Source organism: Hemiscyllium ocellatum, chromosome 6, assembly GCF_020745735.1.
Source record: "Hemiscyllium ocellatum isolate sHemOce1 chromosome 6, sHemOce1.pat.X.cur, whole genome shotgun sequence".
Lineage (NCBI taxonomy): Eukaryota > Metazoa > Chordata > Chondrichthyes > Orectolobiformes > Hemiscylliidae > Hemiscyllium > Hemiscyllium ocellatum.
In genome coordinates, this window is record NC_083406.1 from 13,892,979 (window position 1) to 13,912,481 (window position 19,503).

General features: G+C 40.0%; 1 protein-coding gene across 2 annotated transcripts in view; it reads left to right on the forward strand.

Annotated features, from left to right (window-relative positions):
- LOC132816642 (uncharacterized) overlaps window positions 1–19,503 on the forward strand; it is a 46,930-nt gene that overhangs the window by 15,694 nt on the left and 11,733 nt on the right. The window contains exons 2-3 of one of the 2 annotated variants that reach the window (XM_060826469.1): window positions 7,285–7,608; window positions 16,052–16,151. In XM_060826469.1, the coding sequence (XP_060682452.1) occupies window positions 7,285–7,608; window positions 16,052–16,151 (424 nt within the window). Of the gene's footprint in view, window positions 1–7,284; window positions 7,609–15,366; window positions 15,468–16,051; window positions 16,152–19,503 lie in introns of those variants that run through there. The other variant, XM_060826471.1, reaches the window with a different exon arrangement.

Sequence of the window (19,503 nt, forward strand, 5' to 3'; positions counted from 1 at the left end):
AACCTTTCTTTAAACCACTGTTCTTTGGTTGTTTTACCCATTAGCAGATCATCCAGGTTACCTTTGATGCCTCTGTCTCATCTCATTGATGACAGACTTACCTGAATCTAAAATTCTAGCAGCTAATTTGTGATTTTCACTTTCAAATGTTACATTGAACTCAGTCATGTTATGATCACTATTTGATAGATGGTCATGCATAATTAGGTTAGTAATTAGATCTGGCTTATCACTCATTACCAAAGATGGCTTTTCTCCTTGTTGTGTCCCTATCTTGGACACACTCCACAGTTCACTAGGGGAGTCCAAAACTAGACGGCATAGGTTTAATATGTGAGAGGAAAGATTCAAATGGGATTTAAGGCATAACATTTTCATACTGAGGGTGGTGCCATCTATGGAATGAGCTGCCAAAGAAAGTGGTGAAGGCTGGAACAATTACAACATTGAAAAGGCATCTGGATGGATACATGGATAGGAAAATGAGACTAGAGTAATTCAGGATGTCTGTTTGGCATGGACCAAACAGTCTGTTTCTATGTTGTATAGCTCTATGACTCTATGAGGTACTTTTCTACCTCTCCCAATCTATGCTAATGTTAAATCCCCCCATTAATACTACTCCAGCTTTCCAAAACAATTGCCTAATTTCTACATTCATACAATCTACTACATCAGAGATTTTACTGGAGGTCGAGACACAACACCGTTTTTGATCCTTTATTGTTCTAGGTTCTTCTTGCACAGGTTCCAATAGATTAGATTCCCTACAGTGTGGGAACAGGCCCTTTGGCCCAACCAGTCCTCCAAAGAGTAACCTATCCAGACCCATTTCCCTCTGACTAATGCACCTAACACTGTGGGCAATTTAGCATGGCCAATTTACCTGAAATGCAGGTCTTTGGACTGTGGGAGGAAACCAGAGCACCTGGAGAATGTGCAGACTCCACACAGACAGTCACCTGAGGCTGGAATCAAACCTGGGACCCTGGTACTGTGAGGCAGCAGTGCTAACCACTGAGCCACCACACCGCCCCATGCTTTCCTCTCTTTATACCTTTCCTCACCAATGAAGGGATTCTGTTTCTAATCAGCAAGGCTACTTCACCCTCTTTGCCATTTTCCTGTGAAACCTCAAAACCTTAATCTCATAATTTACTTCTCAGTCCTGACCATCGCGCAGCCATGTCTCTGTAATGACTACTATATCATAATCTCCAACTTGAATTTGAGCTGCAGTTCATTTAATTTACACCTGACACTCTGTGCATTCATATTTTAACAACATGGAGATGAACCCCTCTGTTAATTAAACCGGACACCCAGAAAAGCTCACCTCACATCGTAATCTGTTAAAATATATGAGTGACAGAGAACTCACAAAATCCACTGTTCAAAGAAAATAACATTAATTTATTTTTTAACTCTATAAGTGAAAATTAAATAAGCATTCACAATACTAAGCCCCCTTTTCTCTTATCTGCTTATCATCTGCCTAAAACTCCATAACAATATGCTGTTCATATAAAGGTCATAGAGTCAGAGAGTCATGGAGATGTACAGCATGGAAACAGACCCTTCGGTCCAACTCGTCCATGCCGATCATATATCCCAACCCAATCTAGTCCTACCTGCCAGCACCTGGCCCATATCTTTCCAAACCCTTCCTATTCATATACTCATCCAAGTGCCATTTAAATCTTACAATTGCATTTGCCTCCACCACTTTCTCTGGCAGTCCATTCCACGCACTCATCACCCTCTGCATGAAAAAGATGCTCCTTAGGTCTCTTACATCTTTCCCCTCTCACCCTAAACCTATGCCCTCTAGTTCTGGACTCCCCCACCCCAAGGAAAAGACTTTTTCTATTTACCCTATCCATGCCCCTCATGATTTTATAAACCTCGATAAGGTCACCCCTCAGCCTCTGACGCTCCAGGGAAAACATCCCCAGCCCATTCAACCTCTCCCTATAGCTCAAATCCTTCAACCCTGGCAACATCATTGTAAATCTTGTCTGAACCCTTTCAAGTTTCACAACATCCTTCCGATAGGAAGGAGACCAGAACTGCACACAATATTCCAAAAGTGGCCTAACCAATGTCCTGTACAGCTGCAACATGACCTCCCAACTCCTATACTCAATACTCTGACCAACAAAGGAAAGCATACTAAGTGCCTTCTTCACTATCCTATCTACCTGCGAATCCACTTTCAAGGAGCTATGAACCTGCACTCCAAGGTCTCCTTGTTCAGCAACACACCATGGGACCTTACCATTAAGTGTACAAGTCCTGCTAAGATTTGCTTTCCCAAAATGTAGCACCTTGCATTTATCTAAATTAAACTCCATCTGTCACTCCTCTGTCTATTAGCTCATCTGATCAAGATCCCATTGCAATCCGAGATAACCCTCTTCGTTGTCCAATACACCTCCAATTTGGTGCCATTTGCAAACTTACTAACTATACCTCTTAAGCTCACATTCAAATCATTTATATAAATGACAAAAGGTAGTAGACCCAGTACTGATCCTTGTGGCGCTCCACTAGTCACAGGCCTCCAATCTGAAAAACAACCCTCCACCACTACTCTCTGTCTTCTACCTTTGAGCCAGTTCTGTGTTCAAATGGCTAGTTCTCCTGATATTCCATGAGATCTAACCTTGCTAACCAGTCTCCCACGGGGAACCTTGTCGAATGTCTTATTGATGTCCATATCGATCACATCTACCGCTCTGCCCTCATCAATCCTCTTTGTTACTTCTTCAAAAAACTCAATCAAGTATGTGAGACATAACGTGAACTTATTAAAATTACATCAACTTAATTTCAAAACCACACAGCCACTGTCGTATTCTGTGACTTAGCTTAAAAATACAGGGTAGACCATTTCGGACAGAGATGAGGAGAAACTTCTTCACCCAGAGAGTGGTGGTTGTGTGGAATGCTCTGCCCCAGAGGGCAGTGGAGGCTCAGTCTCTGGATTCACTTAAGAAAGAGGTGGATAGAGCTCTCAAGAATTGTGGAATCAAGGGTTATGGAGATAAGGCAGGAACAGGATACTGATTAACGATGATCAGCCATGATCATATTGAATGGCAGAATGGCCTACTCCTACACCTATTGTCTATTGTCTATTGACTTCACCCTTCCAGCTGCTGAATTCCTTGGGTTGTCTTCTTTCTATTTGCCGTGTGTATATTTCATATGAAAAGGTACCTTTGATAGATAGTGTTTCCTAATTTCGTGGAGAGTGAGATGTTTGATCTCCAGGTGTTTCTGTCTTGATGGCAGTTGCTCTGTCTGACCAATTTTCAAAAGGTCTGCATTTTATATCCCCTTCAACATTGGATTGTCTAATTTGTTCGATGTTAGCAAAACAATAAATTCAAACGCGTTTGGGTTTTAGTATCTTAGGGCTTAATTTAAACTGATTGGTCAAATTCAAATTGTTGTCAAAAGAGCAACCAATTCAGGTAACCATTTCACAGCCAAATGTTACATATTTTCAATTTTCCAGTACACTCTGGGACTGCCATCTAGTCATATACATAGGTGCTTGTAATCGCTCAGTTCAGAATAACATTCCAAATCACAGAGTCATAAAGCACAGAAACAGACCCTTCGGTTGAATTATTCCAAGCATTCCCTTTCTCTTAAAGGGACAATACACAACTTCAACTTCATAACTTTATAGAGAACACTTATTTGTCCCATTCACTCTAAACTGTCCTTCAGCACTGATATTTATTTATCTGTTTATTATTTCTCTCTTCTAATTTAATTAATGTACAGAACTTGCTAGTTTTATGATTACTTGTTGTACCGCAGTGTGATTCCTGACTGTTTCTTTACTCCCTGACTTGTTCCTTGTTTTTGAACGTTTAATGATATCCCCCAAGACCTAACCCCGTGCACTTGTCTAAAGTCTTTGTGACCACCCTGTTTATCCGTTCTGCAAGGACATTGGTCCCAGATTCAGGTGGATTTCATTCATTAGCAGGCAAAGTGAGCAGTAGTGGTTATTTTGAAGTAATGTATGCCCAGATTAGGTGTTAGAAAGCAAAAATACGAAGACAATTGGCAGGCTTGCACTTGCTAGTAGATGATCAAAATGAAGGGAAAAATTTATGATCTTAAGCTGTTGAATTCAATGAAGAGTGCTGAAGACTGTAAAGTGCATGGTTCAAAAATAATGTTTCAATCCTTCAACTTGCATTGAGCTTCTGTGGAGCACTGCAGCAGGTCGAAGGCAAAAATGCAAGCAAGCTGGTGAAGTGAAGTGAAGTGGCATTATCTACGTGATGTTGAAATGATGATCCTGAGGAGATTGACAAAGTGGATATTGAGAGTATATTCCCCTTTATGGGAAAGACTAGAACTAGAGGGCACTGTTAACAATAACAGGTTATTTAATATTGAGATGAGGAAAAACTATTTATCTCAGAAGGACATTAATCCAATGTATTTTCTTCCCAAAACAGCAGCAGAGGAAAAGTTGTTGAACATTTTTAAGGCTGTTAGATAGATTGCTGATTGACAAGGGAGGAAAAGGTTACAGTGTTTCACAGAAGAATAGAGTTAAAGTCACAACCATGCTAACTATGACCTTATGAAACCCTACTCCTAATTAATCATACACTTATACATTCATTTGACCATGGACTGTTCATGAATCATATGGTTGCATAATAAAGCAGAATAGACTGATCTTTGTAAACCGTAATGATCTCATCTGTTTGCATCATCTCTCAAGCTGACGGAGGTGTTAAACTGAAACAACGTGGTTCCACCTCGGGGGAGTACACCAAGGCGTTGCGATCAACTTGGAGGACATCCCCTCATCCTTCCACTCTCCCTTTGTCGTAAATACATAAAATTTCAGGCACCTGAAAATCTGAAGTGAAAACAGAAAGTGTTGGAGAAATGCAGCAGGTCTGGCAGTATCTGTGAAAACAGAAAGAGGGTTAACTGTCTGAGACTAAAAACTCTTCTTGGAAACAGGATTCATAATACAACATGAACAGTGAAGACAGACATCATTGAACTTCTTATCTTAACAGTTGTAAGGGACTCCTGTTCCACAGCCACTGAGCAAAGTTTAGAGAACAGAGACCTTGCAATCATCATGAAAAATCTGGTTGGGGATTCAAACTTCCAAACCAGTTCAGACAAGAAGTCATTTATTTACTTATTTAATTGCTTATGAGTTTTTTGAACTTGACTTCCAATGAAGATTCTCCTAAAAACTCAGGCAACCTTTACAGAGGGAGCACAGTGAATCTCCAGGGAAGTCACATCCACTTTGTATAGCACTATAATGAAAGTTATCAAAGTTTGAAGGTCTCAAAGCTTCTTAGAAACATTACACAGAGAATATAAATGTATAAGGTAAGTGACTGAGGAGTTAGTATGGCAGGTAATTGGGTGAGTGAGTACATTAGTAGGTGATTAATGGAGTAGGGTGGCAGTAGTTTAGTGGTTAGGTAGGTTCCTGGCACAAGTGTGAGCTGGCAAATGGATCAGCAAGAGACATGGTGCTAGGTGGGTCAGTAAGGGGTAAAATTAGAAGGTGGGTAAGTAGTTCGAGTGGAGGATGAATAAGCGAATTACCAGGCAGGTAGGTGGTGAGTGGAAGGCAGGGGACAAACAAAGATGGGTAAAAGATCAGGGGAGTATTAAGTGGTGAGATTATGGGAGGGACATGTCGAGTTTCTGGTGAATGGGGAGAATTGGACAGGGATTGGAATTCTAAGGATTGAAGATTGTAATTTGTTGGGGTTGTGGAGGGAAGAGGCATATGATCAGGGAGGTGGGTTTCAGGGATGAGGATATAGAGTTCAGTGGGAGTGTGTGAGTAGTGGGTGGGGGACCAGTTTTATAGTTAGGCTGCAATTGGAGAGAAAGTGAGAAATTGAGGTTGGAAAACCAATCAGCCATGATTGAATGGCAGAGCAGTCCCCATGGGCTGAGTGGTTTAATTTCTGCTCTTATATCTTATGGTCTTATGGAGCAGGTTTAAATCAATCTAACATTTCATGGCAAGTTATCCAGGTAAATTGGAACCTTCTAAAATTAAAGTTGGAGACTTTTTGGGAGGATCTTAGATTCAAGGTGAATGCTCAATAGAAGGTTACATTTCCTGAGCCTATTCCCACGTCGTTAGTACATCAGGATTTCAGAGTTTCTGTGAGAAACAAAGCTCACTCACTTCAATAATTTCAGTCTGAGACAAGATCTGAATCAGTTGTGTCATTTATTTCACACTTGCAAGTGGGTGTGATGTCCACAAGGCAGGGACAAAACACAGTGAATTCAACAAATACTCGATATTTATATAATTTGGTTCCTACATTTTTTTCTTATTTCATTGTTTCCTCCCCTATTTACATCCTCCATTTCCCTAAGACCACTACCCATTACTCTTGTTTATCTCTTGTCTTATCAGGCCTTGTCTGTGACAAAATGTTTACTCCTGGCCTCACAAGGCCGTTTGACTTCACCCCACCCTTTGCTTACCATTATCTACTCCCTCTATCTGTGCTGCCCCTCACAGCATCTTATCACTAAGCCCTTTTAATTGGGGCTTGTTCCTGTGTTTCTGTAAAAGTGGGAAACAGGTGTTTATACCTACTGTTTATACAGGCATATCTAGTTTAACTGCCTCTCTTCACAGCATTTAATCTAGTGCCTGTAATATCTACCATTGTTTTGCAGTCCCGTTTCTTTCTTGCATACATTTTTAGCTTATACAAAAGAACAATTATGCATTTCCTCCACATAGTTTCCTTTCTTGTTGACTCAGCTCTTGGCTGAAACAATTACACACTGATGTGAGTTCATTTATTTTTGTATAATCAATTATAATTGCAGATTTGCAGAAGTAACATTAATTTACCTATATCCCACAGTTTCTAATATACACCTTTCAGAATAAGTCTAGTCTCCACCTTGCTGGAGATTGGAAGATCTAGGCCAATATTTCTGTCTTATTTCTTATTTCAAAGCTTCATACAAAGTAAAAAGATTTTGTATTATAGCTTGTAGATCCTGAATTAGCATCTCCCAAAATTGTTCATTGAACAGTACAAGGGGAAAAAATCTGGCTCCCTGTTGTGTATTACATTCAAATATGAAAACAGCTTTGAAGTAATAATTGTAATTTAAATTTACAAAATAATTTACATGTGCACATCTTATTTTAAATTTCTGTTATACAATGTAAATCTAAATGTTAGCTAATATTGAAATCATTTGGTTGAACAGATTTTATTTTAACAGGTGCCGATGATCGAGAATTGGTTAGAATTTCAGTTGGAAGTACAGTTAAACTTCAATGTAAAAATGCCACACTGGAAAATCTGACACAAATTACCTGGAGTAAAGAAGAGAACGATAAACTTGTACAACTTTATTCTTATTTACATACTCTCAACCAGACATACAAATCAAATACTACTCTGAGATTATCGTGGACTCACAAGGAACCCTTCAGTCTTCAGATGAAAATACTACACACTTCTGATGCTGGGAATTACAGCTGCACATTGGATGGAGTTAACTTTCAACTGCATACCAAATGGCACCTTGTTATTTTTGATTCAAGTAAGAACTTCCTGCTTTCAATCTTCTCATCCCTCTTTTTCAAAAGAGAAACAAAAGCAAATTTTACAAAACAGTTCCACTATAGTTTTATCTAATTTGTAGATGCTAAGCTTGTAGTTTTAGTTAGTTATCTGCAATATGTGATATGCAACATGCAATGCAGATTCACAGACGTGTGATGAAACTTCTTTTAGCAGACCATAAGACAAGGGAAGAAACATTTGAAATTGCAAGAGTAAAAGTAACTCAAAAGGATTGACATCCAGAAAAGAAAAAATGTCAGTATTTTGGCCATTTGATCAGAACTTGAAAAATTCTGAGATCACTTTGAGAGGGCAAAGGGCAGTTAAGTAGAAAGACGAGTCAACCTAGTCAGAGTTGGATGATGGTTGTCAAAGAGTAATTCCAACAAATTACATGAGTGTATGAGTATGGCACAAGACAGACATGTCATGATAGTGCACCTCCTGGCAATAATTACAAGCAGCAGCAACAATATGCAAGACAGACATATCACAATGGTGACGTTATAACAGCAGTATCTGGTGAGATGGGATTTCCTATTAATAGGCAAGACCTAGTTGTGGGATTTGCATCTTGTTCACCAAATGGAAAACAAGTGAGAGATTCATGCTGCCTCTTTTCAGGAAGATCCACTGAACCGTACAACAGTCAGGCAGTGGTGAGGCCACCCGTGGGTCTTCCCCTGGAATCAAAACCCTGGGGCAAAAGTCTTGCCTGATGAGTGCTGCCAGCCAAAGGCTGGTAACTCTTGTGTTCAGCAACGTGACTGAGAAGGCTGTGACTGCTGCTGGAAAAATAAAACTCAAAGCTGCAGGACCACAAGGGCTCAAGCCACGGGGTGAGCAAGGCAGGTTAAGGTTCATAAAGAGAAGGGGGGTGTCAGGGAAGTCGGAGGGAGGTGGCTTTCTTTGGTCTCCTCCTTCTCAATGTACAGTCCTTCAATCAGGTACTCAGTGTCATTGATTAAGGGACCACCTCCACATTTCTTCCCAACAACTTATCACCAGCGGAAACATCCTTTTGCATCTACTCTGAGTAGCCCTTTAAAAATTTTGCAATGACCTAAACTCCAAAGAATGCAGGCTCTGTCTCCTCAATTTATCCTCATAGGATAGTTCCGCCATTGCAGGAATCAGTCTGGTATACATCCATTGCATTCACGCTGTAGCAAGTACATACTTCCAAAAGCAAAGAGACCAACACTGCACATAATACTCCAGATGATCACTGATGCATCCATGGCTCCCTCTTTCAACATTTTAGGGTGATATTTATTGGATCTCAGGGATTTGTTATTTTCAATCCCATTAATTTTTCCAACACCACTTTTTTACAACTTTTAATTTGGCTCAATTCACTCTCACTTGGATCATAATTCAGGGAGACTTCCTCTGTAAAGACAGTCACAAAGAGTTTAGTTAGCTTTTCTGCTTTTTCTCTATCTTCTATTAGAAATTAATTCATCTCAGCTTATAATGGATCCACATTTCTCTTTTGTAATCCTTTCATTTTTGCATACTTATAGAAACTTATACAATAATAACTTGCTATTTTATATTCATTTTCTATTAGGGTCATAGAGATATACAGCATGGAAACAGACCCTTTGGTCCAACCCTTCCATGCCGACCAGATATCCCAACCCAATCTAGTCCCACCTGCCAGCACTCAACCCGTATCCCTCCAAACACTTCCTATTCATATACCCATCCAGATGCCTTTTAAATGTTGCAATTGTACCCGCCTTCACCACTTCCTCTGGCAGCTCATTCCCTGCACACACCACCCTCTGCTTGAAAAGGTTTACCCTTCGGTCTCTTTAATATCTTTCCCCTCTTACCCCAAACCTATGCCCTCCATTTCTGGACACCCCGACCCTAGGGAAGAGATTTTGTTTATTTTTCCTATCATATTCTCTCTATCTTTATTAATTTCTTGGTCCTTCTTTGCTGAACTCCAAAAGTCTCCCAACCCTCAAGCTTGCAACCATTTCTGGCAACTTTCCATCTTTGATTCGAACCCAAATTTTAACATTTTAGATTACTTACTTGGAAACACGCCCTTCGGCCCAACCAGTCCACACTGACCCCCAACCCACCCAGACCCATTCCCTTACATTTAACCCTCATCTAACACTATGGGTAATTTAGCGTGGCCAATTCACCTAACCTGCACATTTTTTGGACTGTGGGAGGAAACCGGAGCACCCGGAGGAAACCTACACAGACACAGGGAGAATGTGCAAACTCCACACAGTCAGTTGCCTGAGGTAGGAATTGAACCCTAGTCTCTGACGCTGTGAGGCAGCAGTGCTAACCACTGTGCTACTGTGCCGCCCATTCTTGTCGACGGTTGCTCTCTCTCTTCTCTTATTCATTTTTTGCCTAAAGGAATATATGTTTATTTTTTAAAACCTGAAATTCATTCTTTAAATAATGGCCTGTTTACGATCAAATCTATTTTTCCAAGTCAGCACAGGCAACGTCCTACAGACACCTTCATAATTGCTCTTGTTCAGATTTAACACCCAAGTTTCAGATTCAACTGCATATTTTACAAACTTCATGGAAAATCTTATCATACTATTTTGACTAATATCTAAAGATTATACAACAAAAATATTAATTAGTCCTTTCTCAGTGCATAATGCAAGATCTAAAATATATGATGCTCTTGATTCCTCAACATTTTGGTCCAGAAATCTACGCAAACACTTCGGTTCTCATTAGAATTACCCAGACCATTTGTAAATCGACGTTACTCATGATAAGACATTTCCCTTGATTCATGCCTTTCTAAATTCCTGATTTATACCTTGCCGTAACACTGAGGAGTAAGGTGTTAGGTAACAGAAGGATATAAGCAGATTAGTCAAATGGGCAGATCAGTGGCAGCTGGAATTTAACCCTCATAAATATGAACAGATGCACTTTGGAAGAAGGACCAAGACAAGAGAGTACTCAATGAGTGGCAAGACACTAGGAAAATCAGAACAATAGAGGGCTCCTCGGGGGCTTATCCACAGAACCCTATAGATAGCAGGACAGGTTAATAGCATTATTGACAAGGCATCTGGGACACTGGGCTTTATCAGTTGTGGCAAAGAGTGTAAGAGCAGAGAGTTCACATGAAACTCTAAAAAAGTTTGGTTCTGCTCGTTGAAATACTGTGTGTAGTTCTGGTCACCACACTGTAGGAAGGATGTGATTGCACTGGAGGGGTGCAGTGGAGATTCTATTAGACCATAAGATGGAAGAGTAGGATTAGACCATTCAGCCCATCAAATCAGCTCTACCACTTGATCATGGCTGATGTATTTCTCAACCTCATTCTCCTTCCTTTTCCCTGCAACCCTTGAATCCCTTACTAATCAAGAATCAACCTAGCTCTGCCTTCAACACATTCAAGGACTTACACCAGCCTGGATGGAGCTATCAGCGATGAAGAAAACCTGGATAAGCCTGGGTTGTTTTCTTTAGAGCAGGGAAGTTGTGGGTGGGAGGTGGGAGGTGATTGAGGTATATAAGATTATGAGGGGTGATTAGAAAGCAGCTGTTCACCCTAGTCAAGGGCTCAGTTAGAAGGAGGCACAATTTTAAAGTGAAAGGTAGACGTTTCAGAGGGGATTTGAGGAAAATCTTTTTCATCCAGAGAGTGGTGGAAAACCAGAATGCACTGCTTGGGATGGTAGTTGAGGTGGGAAACTTCACAAATTTTAAGAAGTTTGTGGATAAACATTTGAAGTATCTAAACATTCAGGGCGATGGGCCTCGTGCAGAAAGATGGAACTAGCATAGACAGTGTATCTTTGACAGTACAGATTCAAAGGGCTGAAGGGACTCTTCCATAACTGTCTGATCCTACACCACAACCATTTGGGGTCCTGCAAACCTTTGCCATTTCTTAGTTCCATCCAGATTCTTTCAAGGGTTCTCTCTTCAGCATATAACGAACCTTTCCGTTATTATCAGCGCTATCCCACTCCTTTCTCGTCTTGCTTTTCTCTCCTAAATATTGAATGTGCTTTAATTTTCTGTTCCCAGTTTCTGCCAACTTGCAGCCATGACTCCATAATGACAATTAAATCATACCCTTTTACTTCTACTAGTATTCTAATCAAATAAAGCTATCTTGTTGCAAGTGCTGCATGCATTCAGAAAGAATGTTTTTAATGCTATTCTGCAATTTGATGCTGATTTAGAGCTATAGAGTCATAGAGATGCACAACATGGAAATAGACCCTTCAGTCCAACTCATCCATGCTGACCAGATATACCAAGGTAATCTAGTCCCATTTGCCAGCACTTGGCCCTTATCCCTCTAAACAATTCCTATTCATATACCTACCCAGATGCTTTTTAAATGATGCATTTATACCACCCTTCACCACTTCCTTTGGCAGCTCATTCCATCCCTTTGTTCTTACCTCTCCAATTTTCTCCTTCTTCAATTATATATTCAATTTCATTTTAGTTAATTACTATTGAATCTTTGTCCTTTCACACAGTGTATTCCAGAGTGTAACCTAATGGTTACCTGCTATTAACTTGCATGGATGGTTAAGAGGGGTTTGGGGGTCTTGTGAAATAATTTTATATATATAGAATTAGCATATTTTAAGCAGCATTCCGAAGTTCAATAGTGCCACACTGAGTCTAGTAGCCAGCAGCATGTCACTGGGTGTAATTGTAATACATCTATTTGTGCATCTCACTCAAATCATTCGACTATAGATTGTCAAGCAGAGAATGTCATCACCATGGTGATAAAGTCAGGAATTTCAAAACTGATCCCAACCCCAGGCCGCTGAATTTTGTGGGGTAGGAGTGATCCATAGTTCACACATGGAAGGTTTCTCCTTCAGCTGTCTGTTTAAATAATCAGCTCCCTCCGATTCAATTAGGTTTTGGAGTCATTCGAGTTATGAACTAGGATTGTGGAGATTAAATGAAGGAAAAGCAATGCATATCTTTTGATTGCCAGGAGACCTGATGACTTCTGTAGATGTGGTACCATGACACTTTGTGGGTGGACATCAAGCATCGTTTGGGGAGCTGGGTCAGGTTTTCTTTGGGACTTTTATCTATAGAGAAGATTGCCCATAAAAAAGCACATGCAGCCCATGGAACAGTCCAACCTGTCAAGATGTGTCAAGAAATGTCAATAAATGCCAAACTGTGATTTTATGAATGAGCATGACTTTCTTAATAGAGAAAGTCAAAGATATAGACTATTAATTCATAGCATTTTATCTTTTTCTCCTATGCACTTTAGTCCTTGTGGGTACTCAATGAGTGTTATGGTAGATAAAGGGAGAAGGTGACTTTTGGAAGTAGATACCAAGTTGCCATCAAATATGAAAGGCCACTGGGATTGATAAAGAAGTAAAACATGAAATTAGATGTACCATGGACTATGGGCATGGGTAGAGAGTATTGTGTTGCATGGGTGGTGCTTGGGTACTGCATATTGGGATGAGAGGTATTGACGAGAGGAATATTTTACAATTTTCTCTTTTTGGAGAGAAAAAGGTACTGTTAGAATTGCATTTAATACAGATTTGTAAACAGCAATTTACAAAGCATAAAGTTCACAAATGACGTGAAAAAATATGCAAGAAGCCCATGTGGTCAGCAAAACCCATAGTTCAACCTGATACCTTTTAGCTGTATATGAAGGAGAGTCAACCAAAGCACGGTGTCAAGGATATTTCCAAAATCCCATCCATGACATGCAAGTGTATGAACAGATTTCAAAGAGTATCTGCAATGTCACAGCTTACAGATACCAGTCAGACAATATCAGTCAGCAATCCCAGAAACAACATGGACCCATCAGAAAATTTGAAGCTTTTACCTACAAAGGGATAGACAAATGCACAAAATACCAAGATTCAAACAGTGCAAGTGCAAATCTACAATTTATGTATCTAACATGAGATGAACTCAGGAAACTGGCACAATGTGCTACAGTCCATCCAAGGTGAGCAAACTGTTTATACTTGTATTGCCATTATCCATCTTAAATGTTGATTTAGTTCCTTGAGCTGGACGCCTGAAGCCTTTATATAGTTGAAACAGCAGGATCAACTATCATTTGTCTATCAACCTGCACAGTTCTATGCATTATTACAATTCATAAAGCGATGAATCAGTCATTTGGGTAACCAAAGATTTCAGACTGCAACAATGAGTGTATTCATTAATCTCAATAATTGAAGGAACTTTTCCTTCCATGAAAGATTCCTTCTGAGCTATCTTGCAAGATTGACACATGATATTTTCCATGTCCCAGGACACAATTACATTCTGGTGACTGAGCACTTCACAAAGAAAAATGACATTGCAATCCTCAGAAAACAAAACGTGAGAATGACACAAACCTTCTTCAGCTAATGACAGGAGCAAGAAAACATGGTTTTATTCTCAAATGTATAACATTCTAAACAATATGAGCCAAATCAATTACTTTGATTTTATTTGTCAACCACCCTTTGTACTTCATCTCACCAAATAAAAGAGAAGACATACAGAAGATGCCTACACAGCAAGATGGAGCTTATATAATAAAGTCTCAAGTTCTTTAACTTTTTATCCAAGTGTTCCATAATTTGTGACCAAGGCACGTCCTTTTTTTGATCTTCTGCAAAACAACACATATTACTTACAGCAGCAAGTCCGCCATCGTACTATTCAATCTCCCAAAAATGCTTCATCATCCAGCAAGAGTATTCTTCAATTTTGTGATTACTCAAAGCTTATCACTTTGGAATTAGATGCATCCCAGAAAGGCCTCTGGATGTATTTATCACAGGAATTAAAGTTAGCATTAGAACTAGGTTTATTGTGCTCAAGTGCAGGGATACAGGAAAACAGTGAAAAGTGTACAAAGTTGCCATTTCCAATGCCATTTTATGTACAAAGATTCCCAAATCTAAATATTGGAAAAATGAAGAAATAAAGATAAAAGATCAGCATTCCAGTCCCAATAAAGCTTGATCCAAAAATTCCTAGATCCAAATTCTTAGGTGTAAATTAGGAAAATAGAGGTAAAGGTGTAAAATTTTAGCATTTCAGTCAAAAAATTTCTAAAGTAGGGAGTCCATGCTGGGCTTCACCTCGAGATGGGAGGTCGTGCTGTGCCTCCTTGAGGCTGTAAGTCTGTGCTGGGCTTCACCTTGAGGTTGGGAGTACATGCTGAGCATCCTTGAGGCTAGAAGTACATACTGGGCCACCTTGAAGCCGGAGGTCTGTGCTGGGCTCCACTTTGAGGCTGGGAGAATACACTGGGCTCCACTTCGAGGCTGGGAGAATACACTGGGCTTCACCTCGAGGCCAGAAGTCCATGCTCAGTTTCATCTCAAGGCTGGGGGTATGCGCTGGGCCTCCTCGAGGCTGGAAGTCTGTGCTGGGCTTCACCTCAAGGCTGGGAGTCCGAGATAGGCTCCATCTCGAAACGGGGAGTCCATCGAGTCTGTGCTGGCTCAACTCTGCACGACCCATGCTATTTGAGGAATGGAGGTGAGTAGAGAGAAATAAATAGAAAGAAGAAAAAGGTTAAAGAAAACACGAAAAGAGGAAAAAGAAGAAAAGAACTGGATGGAGCGGACAAGCTCCTGCTTAGGAATCCTACTTCAACACCACCTTATAAAGCTCAGTAAACCTTTGGGCTAAGATTCCAGGAGTAATGTTCAGAAGTGAAGTCATAACCAAAATTATTGAGTGGAAACCCACAGGAGTTCAGAATTGATTCAGTCCACACTTACTGCAAGGACAAAAGGAACCTGAAGGCTTGGAGGAAACCGAAAATGCTGAAACCAACCCAGAGTGGGCAGAGTAAGTGTTTGTTTTTTTTCTCAGAGCACGTGGACCCAAACTCTCGCTCGGCTAATAGAGTCAGTGTAGTGTGTCCGTTCAGTCAACTAAATGTAAATAACACACAGCCACATCAGTAAGTTCCAGTCCAGGTTATATGTAAATCTATGATATTATAACAAATGTAAATAGTCAGTGTTAATAAACTTGACCACATCTGTCTCAACAAGAACCCTAACTTTTGTGAGTTAACACATTGGCCAGCACTCAGATCATATTATCCTGGCTGGGGTGTTTGACCCATGAAACCACATCAGGAACATCTTTGCATTTGGTCCCAGGGCACTTTTGGAGACAGTAAGGGACCTTTTGGTAACACTCATGTGCCCATACTGCACAAACTAGCGGAGGCCGCTGAGGCTGCCAAAACCTTCTTGCTCTTTCATGCAATGTATGGTTCACTCGTAAGACTAGTATTTATTGTCTATCCTGGTCATGCAGAGTAATTCCTCTTGTTTGGATTTCTGCGCAGTATGATAACACATTACTTTTAATTTGTTTAAGTTTCATTTCTATTAACTGCTCTCTTTGTGCCCAACTTTCAGGTGCAATAGATTGGACTCCGTATTTAATTTCTACACCAATAGAAATCATCTTAATCTTAGTGATTGGTTACATTTGCTATAAGAGATGTTTTATTAAACCGTAAGTATCCTTGAAAATCTGCTCTATTTACTTAAGCTGTAATATATGATTGCGTCAGTCAGCTTCAAGTGTACAAAAGGAATCAGTGTGTGTCTCTTGTGTGATCATTATTGAGCAACTCTTAGGAAAAGAAACTACAGTTTGTAGCTGATTTCTTAATTTTTTAGAGGGAATGTAACCATAGCAATCACCTAATCGAATCATAGAATAGAAAGCACAGAATCATAGAATCCCTACAACGTGGAAGCAGGCTATTTAGCCCATAGAGTCCACACCAACCCTCCAAAGAGTATTCCACTCAGACCCACATCCCTCCCCTATCCCTGTAATCTTACATTTCCCATGGCTAATCCACCTAGCCTGCACATCTTTGGACTTTGGGAGGAAAGTAGGACACCCAGAAGCCATTCCTGATGAAGGGCTTATGCCCGAAACGTCGAATTTCCTGCTCCTTGGATGCTGCCTGACCTATTGCGCTTTTCCAGCAACACATTTTCAGCACCACCCAGAGGAAACCCAACCAGACACAGAGATACTGTGCAAACTCCATATAGACAGTCATTTGAGGGTGGAATTGAAACCAGGTCCATAACGCTATGCGGCAATAGTGAATCATGGAATCCCTACACTTTGGAAACAGGCCATTCAGCCCATCCAATTCACATCAACACTCTGAAGAGCCTCCCACCCAGACACACTTCCATCTCAGTAGCACTGCATTAACCATGGCTAATCCAACTAACTTACACATCCCTGGACACTATGGGCAATTTAGCATGGTCAATCCACTTAATATGCACATCTTTGGACAGTGGGAGGAAACCAAAATAGCCAGTGCTAATCCACGCAGACATGGGGAGAATGTGCCAACTCCATACAGATAGTCACCTTTCATTGAATTGAAACAGGGTCCCTGCTGCTGTCAGGCAGCACTGCTAACCACTGAGTCACTGTGCTGCCCATTCGAAAGGAGCTGTTCATTCAGCCCATTGTGTCTCTAAGCAAGTCAAAGGTTATGATGTACAGACAGGAAAGTGGAGTCAAGACCACAAACGGATCTTTTAGAATGGTGGCACATGCTCAGTAGGCTGAATGATACACCCATTTCCAATTCCTATTTCATATGATTGATGTATCTTTGCCAGCTCTTTCATGAAGCTGTCTAATTAATCCCACTTCGCATCTCTTTTACAATAATCACATCAATATTGTTCATGCAAGTACTTATCCAAATGTCTTTTGAATATTGTCACTGAATCTCTTAATTCCACCATTTTATTCAGCATATTTCAGTTTACAACATTTCAGGGGAAAAATTGCTTCCTTAAGTCACCTCTGGTCAATTACCAATCACTTTAAAAGTGTTTCCTTTGGCAAGCAACATCTAATATCACTGGGAACAGTAATTTACCAGGAGTTTGAAAATCTCCATCTGCAAAGCAGATTAACTCTCAACTCTGATTTCCTCTAGTAAATTTCCTCTTCATACTCTCCAAGGCTGTGATATCCTTTAGAGTTAAAAATTCCACAACACCAGGTTATAGTCCAACAGGTTTAATTGGAAGCACTAGCTTTCGGAGCGATGCTCCTTCATCAGGTAGTTGTGGAGGACACAATTGTAAGACACAGAATTTGTGCGAAGAGTTGTGCTTCACCATAGGCTCCCAAGCACTGAGGATGTCACCTAGACAGGGGACGAAATGTCTGCAACACAAATTCCCAGCTCGGCGAACAGAACCACAACATGTAAGACACAGAATTTATAGCAAAAGTTTACAGTGTGATGTAACTGAAATTATACATTGAAAAATATCTTAATTGTTTGTTGAGTCTCTCATCTATTTGAATACCATGATAGTTTTACTTCTTTCATATGTAAATCGCAAAACATTTTTTTAAAAGTTACATTCTCAGGTTAACTGTAACAATTGGTGTTAGCCACATAATATGTTGAAGGTGTTAGGCCCCTGTGTTCTCTGTCTGTGCCATAATGTTTAGACTGATTCTAATGTAAAAAGTGAGTTAACAGTCTTACATTAATTCATGCAATGTAACTCTGTAAGTACAAATTCACCCCACAAACGTATATGTATATATGTGCATATGGGTTTTGGTGTGTGTCTGTCTGTCTGGGGTGGGGGGTTGTGAGTGTGAGAGAGAGTGTATATGTGTGTGTATGTGAGTGTAGAGTGTCTAAGTCTGTGAGGGGGTGCATGTGTGAGTATGGGAGTGTGTGTGTGTGTCTGTGGTGGGGGTTGTGAGTGTCTATGACCTGAGTTAACCTGAGAATGTAACTTTTATAAAAAGTTTTGTGATTTACATGTGAAAGAAATGAAACTATCATGGTATTCAAAACAGATGAAAGACTCAACAAACAATCAAGGTATTTTTCAATGTATAATTTCAGTTACATCACACTGTAAACTTTTGCTATAAATTCTGTGTCTTACAACTGTATCCTCCAAAACCACCTGATAAAGGAGCAGCGCACCAAAAGCTAATGCTTCCAATTAAACCTGTTGGCCTATAACCTGGTGTTGTGTGATTTTTAACTTTGTACACCCCAGCCCAACACCGGCATCTCCAAATCATAACATCCTTTTTAAAGCATGTTGCTCAGCATTAAACACATTTTGAGATTTACAAGGCATTTCTAACAATTCTACTTAATTTTATTAATACAAAATCCTCCCGGGAAATGTATTGAAATCAATCATTTCAAACATGAAAATTATAAGTTAAACAAGACAGGTTTTGGGGAATGTGTTCCCCACATTGATATCAGGCACAAGTCTGCAGAGAAGATATGAATACTCCAGTTAATTTCTCGTTTGGCTGGCTGCAGAGTAGGAGGAAGGAAGCAGATTGACAACAGTGGGAGGCGAAGTCGAATGGGTTTTGAGGAGATGGGACTCCAGCTAAGGGTCAGTGCTAGGCTCTGGTGTACAACACTCTCAGGGAATGAGAAGCCAAGGTTGGTTCCACATGCCCCCATGAAGTAAATCACTCATTTTGTTTTGCCAGTTTCTCTTAATGAACAGATACTATATCATATCTGCTGTATTAAATATCTTTAATATCTTTATGTTTCCTTAGTACTTTAACAAACAGTGCAATTTAAATTATTTCATAATGTAATTAAAGCAGAACATTTACTAGCTATGCTGCCAGGTTGCTATAAATGTCTATGCCCTTCCTATCTTTGCCATATGTTAAAACAATTTTATCACCATGTACGTTCTGATCTCAGCCAGGGTATTGTGATAGCCTTCAAATTACACATAACCCAGGCAAATGCAAGTTCTACAAAGATTGAATTAACCGTTGTTTGTTGCATGTGAGTATATGCATT